We start from the raw sequence: 14,871 nt of genomic DNA, 5'->3' as shown, positions 1-14,871 counted from the left end.
TAACAACTCCCCTTATCATAAAATGGAATAGTGAAGGTTGCAATAAACTTTGGGAGCAACCATACAATAATTAGTAACACTCTAGAAATGACTCATATGTTGACTACATTCTTACCATACCTCCGTTTATCTCATTGTGTGGAAGATAAAAAAATCACCCACCTCAACTAGTTCACATGCCTCCTCACAAGAAAGGAAAAATTCACACACCTAGTTACCAAGCATGCAACAAGGAATTTTAAGTGCAAACACTCACTCTCTCAAGAAATTCTCTATGTTAACAAGTACCATGCCATAGGCTTGCCCCTATTTTAAATCACCACTACAATGACCACACTTGGCTGGGAATCACAAAGGGTTTTTTCTGCTTGTAATATAGGTTTAGGGTTGGGGTAGGATATCATTTGGGAATAACATGGCTACACCCTTCCTTGAACATTCACATCACACTTTTTCAATTCTCCTTTTTAGCTAAGGGCCACTCTTCTTTAATTTTTTTTCTTTTCTTACCCCTACTTACAGCTTCTTCTGTGCACCACTTTTCTTTTATTTATTTTTTCTTGCAACTTACGCATACTTCATTCCTTTGATAGACTCATTCATTTCCTATTTATTTATTTTCACAGTTCAAGCTCATAAGGCATTTCACTAACAACTTTATGGCCTTACACTTTCTTCCATCAACCTTTACCACCCCCTACTTAGGCTTTTAGCGTTAAGTTACAGTTTTAAGTTCAAGGAGGGTTTGGTTAAAAAGAGAGATAAAAAGGATGGGTAACAGGTTGTAATGAGTTTGCCAAAGAAAGGTCCAAAGGCTCAAAGTGGGTACTAAGGATAATTATGCATGGGTAGGTTTTTTAGGCTAGAGTAGGCTTCCAAAATCACAAGATGGCCTATGATCATTTTGCCAACCAAGCACAATCAAAATTTAACTTTGAAAGACTAATGGGGCAAGTTCTAGATGGTACAAGTAAACATGAGATAAAGACAATTAACCTCACATACATGGCATACGAATATTGTCAGGGACTTCAATTGTTCTACCCGTTCAAGACAAAGATGGAGTATTCACTATTTGTCCTAAGTCAACTTTTGGAGTCATAGAAAGAGGGAAAAATTTTGTCACAAATTTGCTCACGTCCATGCCTTCAAATTTTGCAAAATTTTCGAATTGAAGGTGTTGTTTTCTTTTGTATTCGCACCACACATGATTTGTTAATCACGGCAACCATCCAAGCTATTGTCTCACATTGCAAATTATAGTACGAGCGACCCACCATATGGTTACTCAAACTTGACCAATGGATATTAATGTAATCCCAGATCATCAATGCTACAGGTACTCAGACTTTTATTATATTCTATGACCTCGATGCCATGGGCACTCAGACTTCCCCTGCACCTATAGTTGGAAACCCAAACACGATACAATAGCTCATCTATTAAAACTTAAACTAAAATAGCAAAATAAGAACAAAGTAACTAATCCATACAAATTTGGGCACCATTAGAATGCCTGAATATTACAACCCAAATAAAAATAAAGATAAGAATTATCCAAACGAGCAGAAAAGTATGTAGAAATATCAATAATACAAGCCTAAATTAAATGAATAAGAATAAGAAGATACCCCCAACTAAAAAGGTAGCAGTGTCCCCACTGCAAAAATAATCAAGGGTAAAAGAGATAAGGATGCTCCCTGAAACCGCATCAAGGGCTGCTATCACTGTCGGACTTTGCATCATCACTATTTTCCTCATGATCAGACCATTCGACTAGTGCCTCATCGTCACTATCCACCCAAGAAGAATGAAGTCTATCTCGGGGCCTTAGGACCTTTCATAGTCCCTTCTCGCCCCTCCATATCCTCATAAAGAATTTGTCCCTCTTCTTCTCCCTTGTAACTATTTTTTATACGCGATCTGGAGGTCTTGATGTGACTCCGACAAAGAATAGTAGGCCTTTTCAAGCTTATCAATAGTATCTTCTTGCTTCTTTTGGTCCTCCTTGTACTTCTCATAATCGGTACATAACACATAAGAATGATGAGTGGTGGAAGGCTCTCCCGGTCCTTAGGGTAAACTAGACACAAGATCTTTGATGGTTGCAATATTTACTCCAATCTCCTCAAGAGGTCTCGTGGTGGTTGGTCAATGAGACTTAGGCTTTCTGCATGCCAGCTTTTCTAAGTCGATCTTTCTTTTCTTGCATGCATGCTTAGGTTATACAACAATCAACACACATAGTTATCATAGCTACATCAATCAAATTGTAAATTGAAGGGGTTCATCAAGAGGATCATGTAATTCAACACATATAATGATTAATTTCATAAAAGATTGTAATTTAATTATGGACAAATGCCCAGGAATAACATAAACATGAATTCAATTCAGTTCAAGCATGGAAGTTTATAACTCAACAATCTTGTAGTTTGAAAAAAGATTCGTGGAGTCTATGGATGGAAGGGACCCATAGATGAACACCTAACATACCTTGGAATGTTAATTCTTGAAGGTTCTTGGAGAAATTCTTGAGCTTGGTTCTTGAATTTGAAACTAGGGTTTCTTACTTTTGAGAGAGAATGATGTACTTTGGGAAAAATTAAGTGAATAATGATATATTTTGGTCATTTAGGGATTAATTTCATGTTTAAGGCTGATCTGGGTCATGGAAAAAGTCTAAGTTACCCTTGGGATTTAAAATCCTGCAACTGGAACGCCGATTAAGGCCTTATCGTGATGCAGTGAATGGGTCATTGCTATATCCACCACGATGCGGTGGAATCGTCGTGACTCTCTGGATCGTGACAATTGTTGTTTTGGGGTTCACCGCTATACGGTGCAATTAAAGTGACCCTCTGGAAATTAAGAAATGCCAAATTGGCCTTCAATACGATGTAATGGAGTGATCATCGCAATACTCACCGCGATGCGGCCTAATCGCAGTGAGCCACTATTTTTACATAAACTGCCCTAACTCTTCGCTCGGGTATCGGATTTGGGCAAATTTTATATCATTGAAAAGTTGACTGAATTTCCTACGCATTGGCAGGCACTAAACTGAAAAATATTGAGTATTTCATAAATTTTATATAGAATAACTCACGTACTTAGAGCTAAGTTAAGCTCTAGGAATATGGGGTATTACAAAATATCATTAATTTATTTAGCCCCAACTTTCACCGGCTTTTCCCAAATATTGACAGTCATATTGAGTGGGTCCAAATACGAGACTTCACTGATGTTTGCATAAAATTCATGGACCCATTGCTCATTTGCAATGCATAGATCCAAGGCGAAGCACCGCTACCCTATACATTTAAGTTTATCATGAAGTATCGATAGTTTCTCCGGCATATTTTCCAAGCAAATTCCTCTCTTCAGGAGCAACTTTGTCCTAGAAAGATCACTATAGTAATGAGTGTGGCACTCGAGTGCCATGAATCGAATGTTATCATACTTATCCATAAGGTCATCCTGAAAGCACTAAGCACACATTATATCTTTCGATGATATTTTAATTATCCAAGTTGTGGTATGTTGATCACTAGAGTTCATTGGTCTAGGTTCTTGGTGTTGCTTGACTAAAAATTGGAAGTGCAGGATTTTTGGCATGGTAGGAAACTGTCCTCATTTACCGCAATCACAGTCGTAATACGTGAGGGTGGTTCTGTTATCAGCTCTACATGTTTAGATTTCTTCAAATTTTAGGCAACTGGCATGTTCTATAATATGGGTGCATATAAAGATCATTTGACCAATGCTAACAAGTCGATAGATGTGCCCTTTGGAAAATAAATATCATTCGTGAAAGTTCATTTGGGCCAATTATCAAACACTTGGTGTGCACATCTCATTTGTCTACATTTTCCAAACATACTTGGGTACTCAAGATTTCCCACTTGTATGCACATCTTGTTCAAGCAACCAACATCTCACCAATATTAAGTAAGACAACATGGAAAGCATAACAATCAAAAATTTAGGCCCTCTCTTAATTATTCATTCTAGGGCCTATTCTCATAAATAAAAGCATAGATTCATGACACTTACCGAAGTTGTGATGCAGGAGGAATGCAAGTATATTGTTTGAGAACTCATAAACTTGGCCAAAAATAAGCCCAAATTATAGTGTATAATATTGAAAGGGAGTGTGAGGGAAATGAGGAAAACTGGGGGTTAAATGACTGAAGTGGCAGAAACTGCGATCGCGGACACCCGTGTAACCGCGATCACGCTTGGAGACCATGATCGCGGTAACTAAGAGCAATTTTGCTCCCCTATTTTCCCCTATTCAGCATTTTACTTAATTTTGACACATTTCTCCCCTGTTCAATTTTTTTTTTCAAATTTATATATTTTCCCCTTTTTAAGATCATCCAATGCACTCTATAGTTCCAAAATGCATGGGTTATTCATATGCAAAAGATAACATCCACCCTACAGAAATATAACAAAAAGGATACGAGCCACTTTCGTGGCTTTTGTAGGTTGCCTCCCACCTAGTGCCTTAGTTATCATCGTGGGACGGCTTCTTCCTTTCTTCATTCTCAAGGTGGGTCTTTGAACTCCTCGTCATTCATCTTCTCATTTTCAACATTCACCATGGATACTACCTGCAACTCCGCAGTTTGCTTCTTTGACTTGTAAAGTTTGAAAGAGACCTCATCCTCTTGCACTCTAAATTTCATCTCCCCCAGCTCTAGATCGACAATGGCTCTCGGTGACCAAGAAAGAATGACCAAAAATGATAGGAACCTCTTGGTCACTTTCACAATCCAATACCCTGAAATCCACCGAGAGAATGAACTTTTCCGCTTTCACAAAGATGTCAAGCAATATACCCACCAGCCTTTTTATAGACCGGTCCACCATCAAAAGCCGCATAGAGGTTGACATAGGGATATCCAAACCAAGTTTCTTGTATTTGACAAAAGTCATTACGTTGATGCTTGCACCAAGGTCATATAGAGCTTTTGAAAATTCATGCATCCCAATTGTGTAAGGAATAGTGAATGCTCTGGGGTCATCTTTCTTTTCTGAAACCTTGCTATTCATGATAGCACTACACTCATGAGTGACCTCAATAGTATCACCTTCAATAATTTTCTTCTTGGACATCAACTTTTTCATCAACTTAGCATATCCTGAGATCTCTTGGACAACTTCAAGCAGCGGGATATTTATCAATAGGTTGCTAAGTTTTTGCTTAAACTTCCTCAGTTTTTTATTTTTCTCTTTTTTATGGAATCATTGAGGAAACGGGGGAGGAACTTGGATGGTTGGTCTTGCTTCATCTTGTGGCTTTTCAACTTCAACCACTTCTTCATTATTAGTTTTTCTTCCTTGAGAATGCACCTCTGTGGTCTTAGCTTTGGGCAAATTTTCACTCAAGTTTCCCCTAACAGGTTCAACAAGTGTTTTCCCACTTCTTATGACAATTTCTAGGATTTGTGGGTCATTCTTTGGGTTAGAAATTGTGTCACTTGGAAGTCCACCTCTAGGCCTTGCGTTTAATTGTATGGAGATTTACCCGACTTGGGTCTCCAATTGCTTGGGTCACCTTCCATCAACTGGAAATAGGATAATGGTCCTAAACTTATACAATAATTTCAAGGATAGGTACAATGAGCTCATTAAGCTAGCATCAACTCCCGATTGCCCGGTATTTGATTTGATAGTTATTGGATTTGAATGGGATGAAGATATGATTAATTATGTTAGAGTAAGAGGCCATATCCACATAGAAAGGACTGAACCAAACCAAAGAGTATTCTTGAAGGCATGAATGTGGAGGTAGAATATTTTCTAGCTCTTGAGATACTACTCGAAGAGAGAATGATGAAGGTTTATGACTGCAACTTACCTATCTTCGATGAGGCCAATTTTTTATCAAGATACAGCCACTGTTGGCATTGTTCCCCAACTTGTTGAGGCAGAGTAAAATGATGAATCATTATCCAGCTAAAGTGTGGAAGCAAACATGTGATTTTGAAGGTCAAAAAGGACAAGGACCTTCCAAAAATGAAACTGGTGCTACATGCGGGTCATACGTGCTTACACATATTGAATGTTTACTAATCGACACAAAAATGTCCAGTCTAATGACCTTTTTGTGTGACAACACTGTGGCAAGGATACAAGAGATCTGGGCTTATGGGGTTCTAACTAAATGCTTGGAGACTGTGTATAAAAAAGAAGATGTAGAAACACAAACACCATGACAATTTTTCTTTCATAACAATTTTTTATTTGATGAAAATTTGACAATTTTTTATATTTGATGAAAATTGAATTTTTTAAAATGTAACAGATTGTCTATCTGTTGTAACAGATAGTTTATCTGTTCTGAAAGATAGTTTATTTGATGCAATAGGTTGGTCATCTATTGCATTATATAGATGTTTATATCTAAATCTATCTGTTGCAATAGATAGGTCATCTATTGAAAAAAAAATCAAAATAGTAGGAAGACATGTTTGATAATTTCCAATAGATGACCTACATGTTGCAACATATATCTAAATCTGTTTGATAATTTTCAACAGATATGTCATCTGTTGTAAAAGATATATATCTGTTGCAATATTTGAATCTAGTATTCTATTTCGATTAATAAGTTCAAATCTAAGGATAAAATAAAATTCATAGAAACAATAAAATAAATTGAAGACTTCAAAAATTACATGAAATAAATCAACAAATAAATGAAATATAAAAAAATTGTTATGGATACAGCTGATCTACTCAACAAATAAATCAACAATTTAAGTTTTGATGAGAACAATTTCTAAGGAGAGGTTATTACTTTTATAGACTCAATCTATAAAGATCTACTCAAAATGGACAAGTTGTTCTGCATTGGTGCTATGGAATTCGGCTTTGGTCGTCGTGGATATTTAATGTCACTTGCATACGATTTTTGAGCTTTTGCTTCTCCGTATTTCCATAAAAGAGTAGCATATGTTTTACGGAGTAATTCGGAATCAAGTCCATAATTTGATACTTGTAATCCATCGCTCAAATACTCAGCATAAGCAGCATCAAAAGGACCGCAATCCATGCATTTATAAAAATCAGATAATCCATATCATAAAATTAATGTAAGCGTTGTGAAATTTATGAAATGAAACTAAATCATGATAGTTGATTGATACTTACATGCTACCACTGGGTTGTTGAGCAATTCCTTTAACATATTCTACATCAAATGAATTACCGTATGCTTCAATCGTCGACCAATCAGTATGAAACTTTTAATCCAAAAAATCACTTATATCAAGGTAAGTAGAAAATATTTTGGTCAGTTTTTGTATCTCAAATTACTGCCCAGAATATTTTCTTCCCGACATCGAGTCATAAAATTAAATGCGCTCTCTTTTAGAATGATGACAGCCAACACCCAATAGAATTCATCACCATAATTGATTAGGATCTATACTTTGTTGATCAAATACAAAGGTGAGCCAGATAGAATGCTAAAACCTTTGATGATGTTGATTTAGCGTTCCTTATTTTGGGAAACATCTGGCTATTGTTGACAATACCTATCATAGGCATTATTGATGTAAGCTTTGTACAAAAAATTGCCTATCGTGTATCTGTATTATTCTTGTGTTTACAATTTGACCTTCTATCGGAGGTAGTAAAAATCGACATCGATGTGTTGTATATACTATCAAATATTTTAGATTACGTGACAGTAAAATTAATACATATATTCAATTAAATAAAGTATTAATAGTAAGATGTATGGCATTTAAACCTCATCATTCTAGCAAGTTTGGGACTGTGACATCAAATAGAACTGATTCTTCATTCTGGGATGTACAACAACAAAGTAGACCATATCAAAACCAAGACCAGATCTTTGTAGTGTTCGTCATTTTATTTTCTGCATGATTTATATGTGTTAACAACAAGAATTGTATAAATCAATATCTTTAAAAATGATTTATGCACCTACCAGCATGAATCTTTAACAGCCCATCTGTGAATAGTTATTGATCAATTTTGTTCGTTTTTTTGGAACCTCGTCCGAGATGTTGAACCCTTCAAACGGGTAGTTCTTATGTTCTTCCAGACTGGCAGGCTTACTTTTTCTTCATCTTTGGAAGCATTGGATTATCAACTATAATATTATATTTTCCAGCATAGCTTCTATTGTGACAGCCACCTGGAAAGCCAGAATCGTCAATGCTAATCATAGAGATACAAAAAAAAGGGAAAGGATAACTCATTTGTATTAGCAAATCAAATAGGTCTTCCTTATGTTTTAAATTTTCCCAACAGATTATCTATCTGTTACAAAAAATGGATCATCTGTTGGGATAAATTAAAATAGGAGGACAACCTGTATGATAATTTTCAACAGATGACTCATTTGTTGCAACATATGATTCATCTGCTTGGAAAAACTAAAATAGTAGAAATCTTGATTTAATTTGTCCCAACAGATGACCCATCTGTTGCAGCTGATACATCTTCTTTTGGTATAAATTAAAATAGTACAAATACCTATTTGATTTTCTAAAATAGATGACACATATGTTGCAACAGATAATGCATCTCATTCAACAGGTTAGTCAATGGTTACAACAGATGTATATATCTATTTGATAATTATCAGGAGATGTGTCATCTGTTGAAACGAATTTGTAATCTATTTGTTTGTTGAAATAGATGATATATATTCACCTTCTTCAGCTCATCTTCTCTCCTGTTGCCTTTGTACATTGATCAAAAGTGCAAGACAAAGACAGAGGAGTTGTAATTTTTCTTTTTTCGATGCTTGAGATGCCTTGAAATTTTCTTTTCTACTTCTCTTAGTCGCCTTAGTATTTGATGGAATGACACCCCTCTTAGATGTAAATTTATTTATAGAAGAATTTAATACATTAATAATATTAATCACTCCATCATATTTTGCCTTGCACTCTTGACATTTGCATGCAGAACATTCACTAGAAGGGAAAAAATCTGTATAACTAGTATGATCATAATCATAATGGTTTGTTGTTTCAAAAACTGTAAGAGGAGCATCATTAGCCCCAACAGCAACACCACTACCACTACTACTATTACCACTACCACTACTACCACCAACAGCTACATCACCACCAACACCATTAACAATAACAAGTCCACCCTCCAAAATTATTTTTCTTGTGATGGTTGTGCTCCAAACAATTCGTTTTTATTCTATCAATGAGCTTAGGATCGGATAATTTTACACAGATCATAAAGTAATAAAAAATAGCATCTTTAGCTCTCAATTGATCGGAAGAAGTCACGGATGCACAATCGAAAATAAATCGATACATATATTAGAATGATGATTAAATCATTTAAAAAAATCATTAATTAAAACAAAAACTTAATTAGAATTAGACTTAATGCTTCCTTTGGGGGGTTGAAAAGATCAAGAAATTATGCATTTCTATCAATTTTGGCCGACAAGCATCTCAGGATAAAACTTTTTCCTGGTAGTTCACTTGTTGTCTCAAATAAGGAATGACTCAAATGCCCAAGCCTATAAAATAACTTCAATAAATCAAAAGCATAATTCAATAAAAAATAAATGAATCTTAATAAAAGAAATATTTATCATGAAAGCCTATAGAAAGCCATATAAGTTGACTGTCTTGGGCGTTATCGGAGTCAACAAATATTTGACAGCCATTTTGAAGCTTTCATAACCCCAAGAATAGTTGTTAAATATCTCAAGATCCTAGGAGAGCTTTATTAAATCTAGCGGTATGTTGTTGTTAACGTCTCTAACCCAAAGTATATTATGTACAAACCAAACAAAGCACAATGATTTCTTGTGCTTCTTTGAAAGTCGTTTACCTTTCAACACTTCTATCAAATTTTTGTTTTTAAAGCTTGGACCAATAAAGGACACCAAGTCATCCCCATCATTTGACTTGCTTTTGCCTTTTTTGAGTGTGCAGGGTGCTTTTTTGGGTTATAATAACTTGAGAATGAGAAGGAGGATAACATTTTAGTCCAGTAACTATGGAAAACTCCTTCCAACTAAAACAAACAAGCATGCCATAGTAATTTATCCATACCTCATCTATCTTATCTTTATTTTTATACATAAACCTATGGTTGAGAAGATCATTGATCCTCCCAAATTACAACTCTCTTACAAGAATGTAAGCGGTCGCTGTCAAATATAGAACCCAACTCGGTTGGGTGTCGAATCCTACAAGGAATACTGTACTCACTAAGTGTCATAATTTTTATTAGACTATTGATCAGAGTTTCTTAACCAAAATGGGGGTTTGGTTTCTGTTTAATTTGTAAAATGATAAATTGTAATAAGATTCATTCAACTAATGATTTTCTCCTTATTTTATAACTTTATGAGATTAATCAAACTAGGGTTATGATCACCAAAATGCTAGCATCATTTAGGTTGTGAATTATTTATGAATTCCACTTAACAAATTCAATTGCAAGAAAGGTTAAATCCTATTCTATATCCATTATTTTATCAACCTAAATGGATAAATTATCCTATAATTCTCTCAAACTCATAGGATGCCTTATTTTTTCAACCTAGTTCTCATGTAAGCTAATCCTATTAGGGCATTAGCTATTACTCTAGAGGTTAAGGCCCTTAGAATTCATGTAAACACCTTCTTTTCCCCCACAAACACTTTTCTCTCAGACAAGTGGTGTTCTAGGGCTTACTCTTCAAGTTTGCAACCAAGAAAAGTCATGAAATTGAAGAAAGGTTTATGAAATGCTATTCAATTATGGAACTGAAATTGATTCCCAACCCATAGGTGCATTTCACATTAAGGATCCCATAACCCTAGTTATGAGATTTAGCCACAACACTCCATAGAAGATAAAGAATTCATTCTTGTATTATTCATAAATAAATGGAATGTCTACTTACGAAGAATCCCAAGAATCAGTTCTTGAATCTTCAATGATCAGTTATTTGATACTAAAATTCCCTAAAGTACTTGGATACCAAGAAGTTCAATAGATGAGAAGAAAACTTGTAAAAGGTAAAAAATGTGTTCTTAACCATAAAAGTTGGTATTTATATCCCAGCTAAAAAAACAATTTAAAATTTAAAAATGGAAAAACTGCATCCCATTTGACGGTCCATATGACGGACCATCCATGATCTGATAGTCTACCATCTTTTCCGTCACTCAACTCATCCGAATGGCAGTTTTTGGATAACATCTGGTGGTCCATCGATGGACTGACAGTCCACCATCTTTACCGTAACGGAGTCCTTTTGGAAGTTAGCTTCTGGATAAGAACTAACGGTACACCTAGCAGTCCGTCGATGGACTGACGGTCCGCTATCTTTACTGACGCGGAGTCCTTTTGGAAGGCAGCTTCTAGATAAGAACTAACGGTCAGTATGGTGGTCCGTCCCATGTCTGACGGTCCATCATTTTGACCGTCAATTCCCTTTTTCTTCTACTTTTTCCAGTTTTCTTCTGTGGTTATCTCCTTTCACTGAAACACTAAAAACCTTCATTAAATATCACTTTGGTTGCTTGAAAACATACAATTTTCCTAAGAAAATGATGCTAAATGTTCCGTAAAACACTGAAACATCAACACCCTCAACTTAAGATCATTGGTTGTCCTCAAGCAACTCAACACCAACTTGTCCTCAAGCAACTCAACACCAACTTGCGCACATGAACAATAAAATGACAGGAAACCAACCATTAAAATATTCTCTTATGCAAACATTCACTCATCAGCTTAATCTCATGCATTTAACACAATAGAATCCACACCCAGTATTTTTTATAATTCAGCACACAAGCATAAATATTACATCCCACAGATAAAAGCAAATTCAGTAAAACTTTGATTGCCCTAACAACAAAGAAATCCACCACTCATTATATGATGTGGACACTGTCCAACTCTCACACTCACAAAAAAAATTCAAACATAGCCTAAGTACCTGTAGGCTTGCCCTAGCCATACGACACATCCTTACGGTTGACTCACTAGATCAAACAGGTCTTTTCAAGGCTTACAACAAGGTTTAGGATTAAGGGGGTATGTTTTTGGGTGAAGTGACCCATTGAAACTTAAGTCTCCTTGCCTTAGCATATTTTCACCCTCAATCTGCTACTTATGTCCTTTTTTTTAAAGATTTTTGTTGACATTAGCCACCCTCAACTTAGATGCTTCGTCTAAGTTAAAATATATAATGTTAGCATTTGGCTAAATTCAGAGCTGGATGTTAAAGTCCTATGGAGAGTTACTGACAGGGATAGGAGGTTAAACCAATTCTTAGAGGTACAAGATGGGCTCAAATAGAAATAATCTTTCAGGTCGAGTTGCTTCTTAAGGTTAGAAGGTTTAGAACTTCAAGGAGGCCTATTATCCTATCTTAATGACTCCACTAGAAGACTGTATCCATGGATCAGGCAAGTTTTAGGTCTTATCCTATGAAAGAACTGCAAGTAAATCCTCACACCCACGGGCATGGAAGTTAAACATCCTTTACAATTCTTTGAATGCTCATTACATGATTCAGGCACTTTTTACAAACCAATGCTGAATACAGAATTACTGATGGTTATTTGCACATGCTTAATTGAAAAAGTAAATAATTATAGACACATGTTCAACGTCTTATGCCAACATCATTTATTCTCCATATTTATAACTAAGTGCTGAAACAGAACCAATTCATAGATTAAGCACTTATATTTACATTACGCTTTGTAGAATTTAAATGCAAAAATAAAAACAACCTAGACATGCCACTTCTACTAGATAGCACATGATTGGATTCAGAATATCGGCAACAGCATCCAACCATGGTGTAAATGCCCTCACCCCCACACAAAAAACTATGCATTGTCCTCAAAGTAATAAATTACCGTATATAAGAAATGGGATATTTACGTGGCCTCTTACTCCTCTGAGGAATCTGTCAAATGCGGTGAGTCTCCATCATCCTCATCCTACAAAATGTTGGCCCCTATGGTGCTAGGAGCACTCATAATTTCACCCTCGATATATTGAGGGATGGTTTCCCAAATTGAACCTGCACTTCGCCCCCTTTCTGGGGCAGCACTAGTAGAAACTCCTGCCACTTCATTTTCTTGTTCTCTTTGGTTCCTTCAGCTTTCTTCTTTGATTTCTTCAGAGCTCTCCTCAGATTTTACTGGTCTAACTCCTCAGGTGACATTGCTTCTCTCTTTCGCCTTTTTTCTTCTTTCCTTGCTGCTTGTTCATCTATTTGCTGCTTGCCTTTATCCTTCACTGGTCTACCCATCAGATCCAGAATACCCTCATCATCATCACTTACCACCAAAGTGAGATCAAATTTAGGTGGTTGTGATTGTTTCTTCTTTAACTCAGCTATGTCAGGCTTTGCCTGCTCAAATTCAGCCATGAGCTTGGCAAGATCAAGAAGAGATAGTGAATCTAGCCTTTTGTTGATACGAGCTTCCATGTTATACATCCTCACTTGAATAGTTTGAAATGGCCTGACTGCTTCGGCCACGATTTCATCCACAAAAAGTTTGAAATCTCCAGCCCACTTTTCTAACTGCTTTTGGAACCTCTTTTGATTTTTCACAACTTTGACAAAATTCATCGGGTTGAATCTGTATTTCGCAAAATCTACTCCATTAGCAAACTGCATAGAATCTGATCCTGCAGACGTACCCTTGGGCAAATAACTAGGAGGAACATATGTGGTAATGGGTAAAGGCATACCTTCGGGCATTTTTAGGGCTTCGAGAACTGGTGCGGATGAGACTGATGTGCTGGAGGCTTATTTACCCAAATGTCAAATTTTGACTCATCTCTGGACTTCTTAATGTCCTGTTTATGAGTGGCTAAAACTTCATTATCAATGCGTCGAATTAGCGGCACACCAACTTATTTGCATAATGCAGTAATCAAACATGGGAAAGGTATGGAAGTAGTCTGCTTATGTGCCCTCATAAACATCTCGTCTGCAATTAGCTAGCCGAAATCAATGTCCAAACCTAAAACCAGGCTAGCTACCATCACGGCCCTGTGATTATCCAGGTTTCCATCTCCTTTAGTTGGTATTAACCTCAATCGAACAATAACCCGCCAGAACTTAGCCTTGAACTAAGTATGAATTTCGCAATGCATTCTTTGGGGTTAGTTGCCCAGGATGGATTTCTATCATCAGTGATCAACGATGCTGCCCAACATCTCTAGACAGAAGCATTTCTCATTCTATATTTGAAATCAGGGACAGCAGGTGGAGCTTCATATGCTGGCTCAAACAACATTCTATTAATAGTTTGGGCCAAGATATCAACAACAACTCCCCAGACTGGAACAGACTCCCTGTTTGGTCTATTTGAAATCGGAGTCCCCTTCGGACATTCACATTTTACTAGACAAATATAATTTGCGAAGAATTCCTGTACCCATTTTGGTTGGTAAATCCCTGGTGACGTACTCATCCATGCCAATCCATAATCATTGAATCGCGTTCCAGTTCTAGATATTCATAAAGCTCCGTGGCTATAATCTGATGTTCTTTAGAGAATGATCTCCGGATCCCTCGAGCAGTAGGATACAACCTATCATAGAACTCTTTTTGTGCTCCCTCAATTTGCCACCTAATAGCATCTCATAGTTGGGGATCCTTCCGTCCGATCATGTTGTCAGCTTCAGGTTCAGGAACTTCTCCTTGGTTCTCCACATTAGCCGCTTCAGTTTCACCTTCTATAGGTGATGGTTGAGTTAAAGCAACTGTCACTTCATCTGGACTTGAATTGGTGAAACTAATGCTATTGTCACTCCCTTCCTCAGACTGGGGGATTATAATGGCTTCTCTTTTCGTTTGCTTGGTGTTATAGGCCGGTGAGG

General features: G+C 36.5%; 1 protein-coding gene across 1 annotated transcript; it reads right to left on the bottom strand.

The window, feature by feature from the left end:
- Positions 1-4,553: 4,553 nt before the first annotated feature.
- On the bottom strand, positions 4,554-5,124 carry LOC124892755. The gene is made up of 2 exons (XM_047403968.1): positions 4,848-5,124; positions 4,554-4,789 (listed from the first exon to the last, which is right to left on the bottom strand). Exons 1-2 carry the CDS (start codon positions 5,122-5,124, stop codon positions 4,554-4,556), a joined length of 513 nt encoding a protein of 170 aa, XP_047259924.1.
- Between the last annotated feature and the right edge of the window lie 9,747 nt (positions 5,125-14,871).

This window comes from Capsicum annuum, unplaced genomic scaffold (assembly GCF_002878395.1).
Source record: "Capsicum annuum cultivar UCD-10X-F1 unplaced genomic scaffold, UCD10Xv1.1 ctg5038, whole genome shotgun sequence".
In the NCBI taxonomy this organism is placed as follows: Eukaryota; Viridiplantae; Streptophyta; class Magnoliopsida; order Solanales; family Solanaceae; genus Capsicum; species Capsicum annuum.
The sequence above is the reverse complement of the archived record's forward strand: the minus strand, read 5'-3'. Positions and strand labels throughout refer to the sequence as shown.

Bases quoted from the DNA above. Each gene is read 5' to 3' on its own strand.
- LOC124892755 (XM_047403968.1), bottom strand. From the start codon at position 5,124: ATGTCCAAGAAGAAAATTATTGAAGGTGATACTATTGAGGTCACTCAT. The intron at 4,790-4,847 runs GTATATTGCTTG...GGTGGATTTCAG, and splicing joins GTCTATAAAAAGGCTGGTGG to GGTATTGGATTGTGAAAGTG.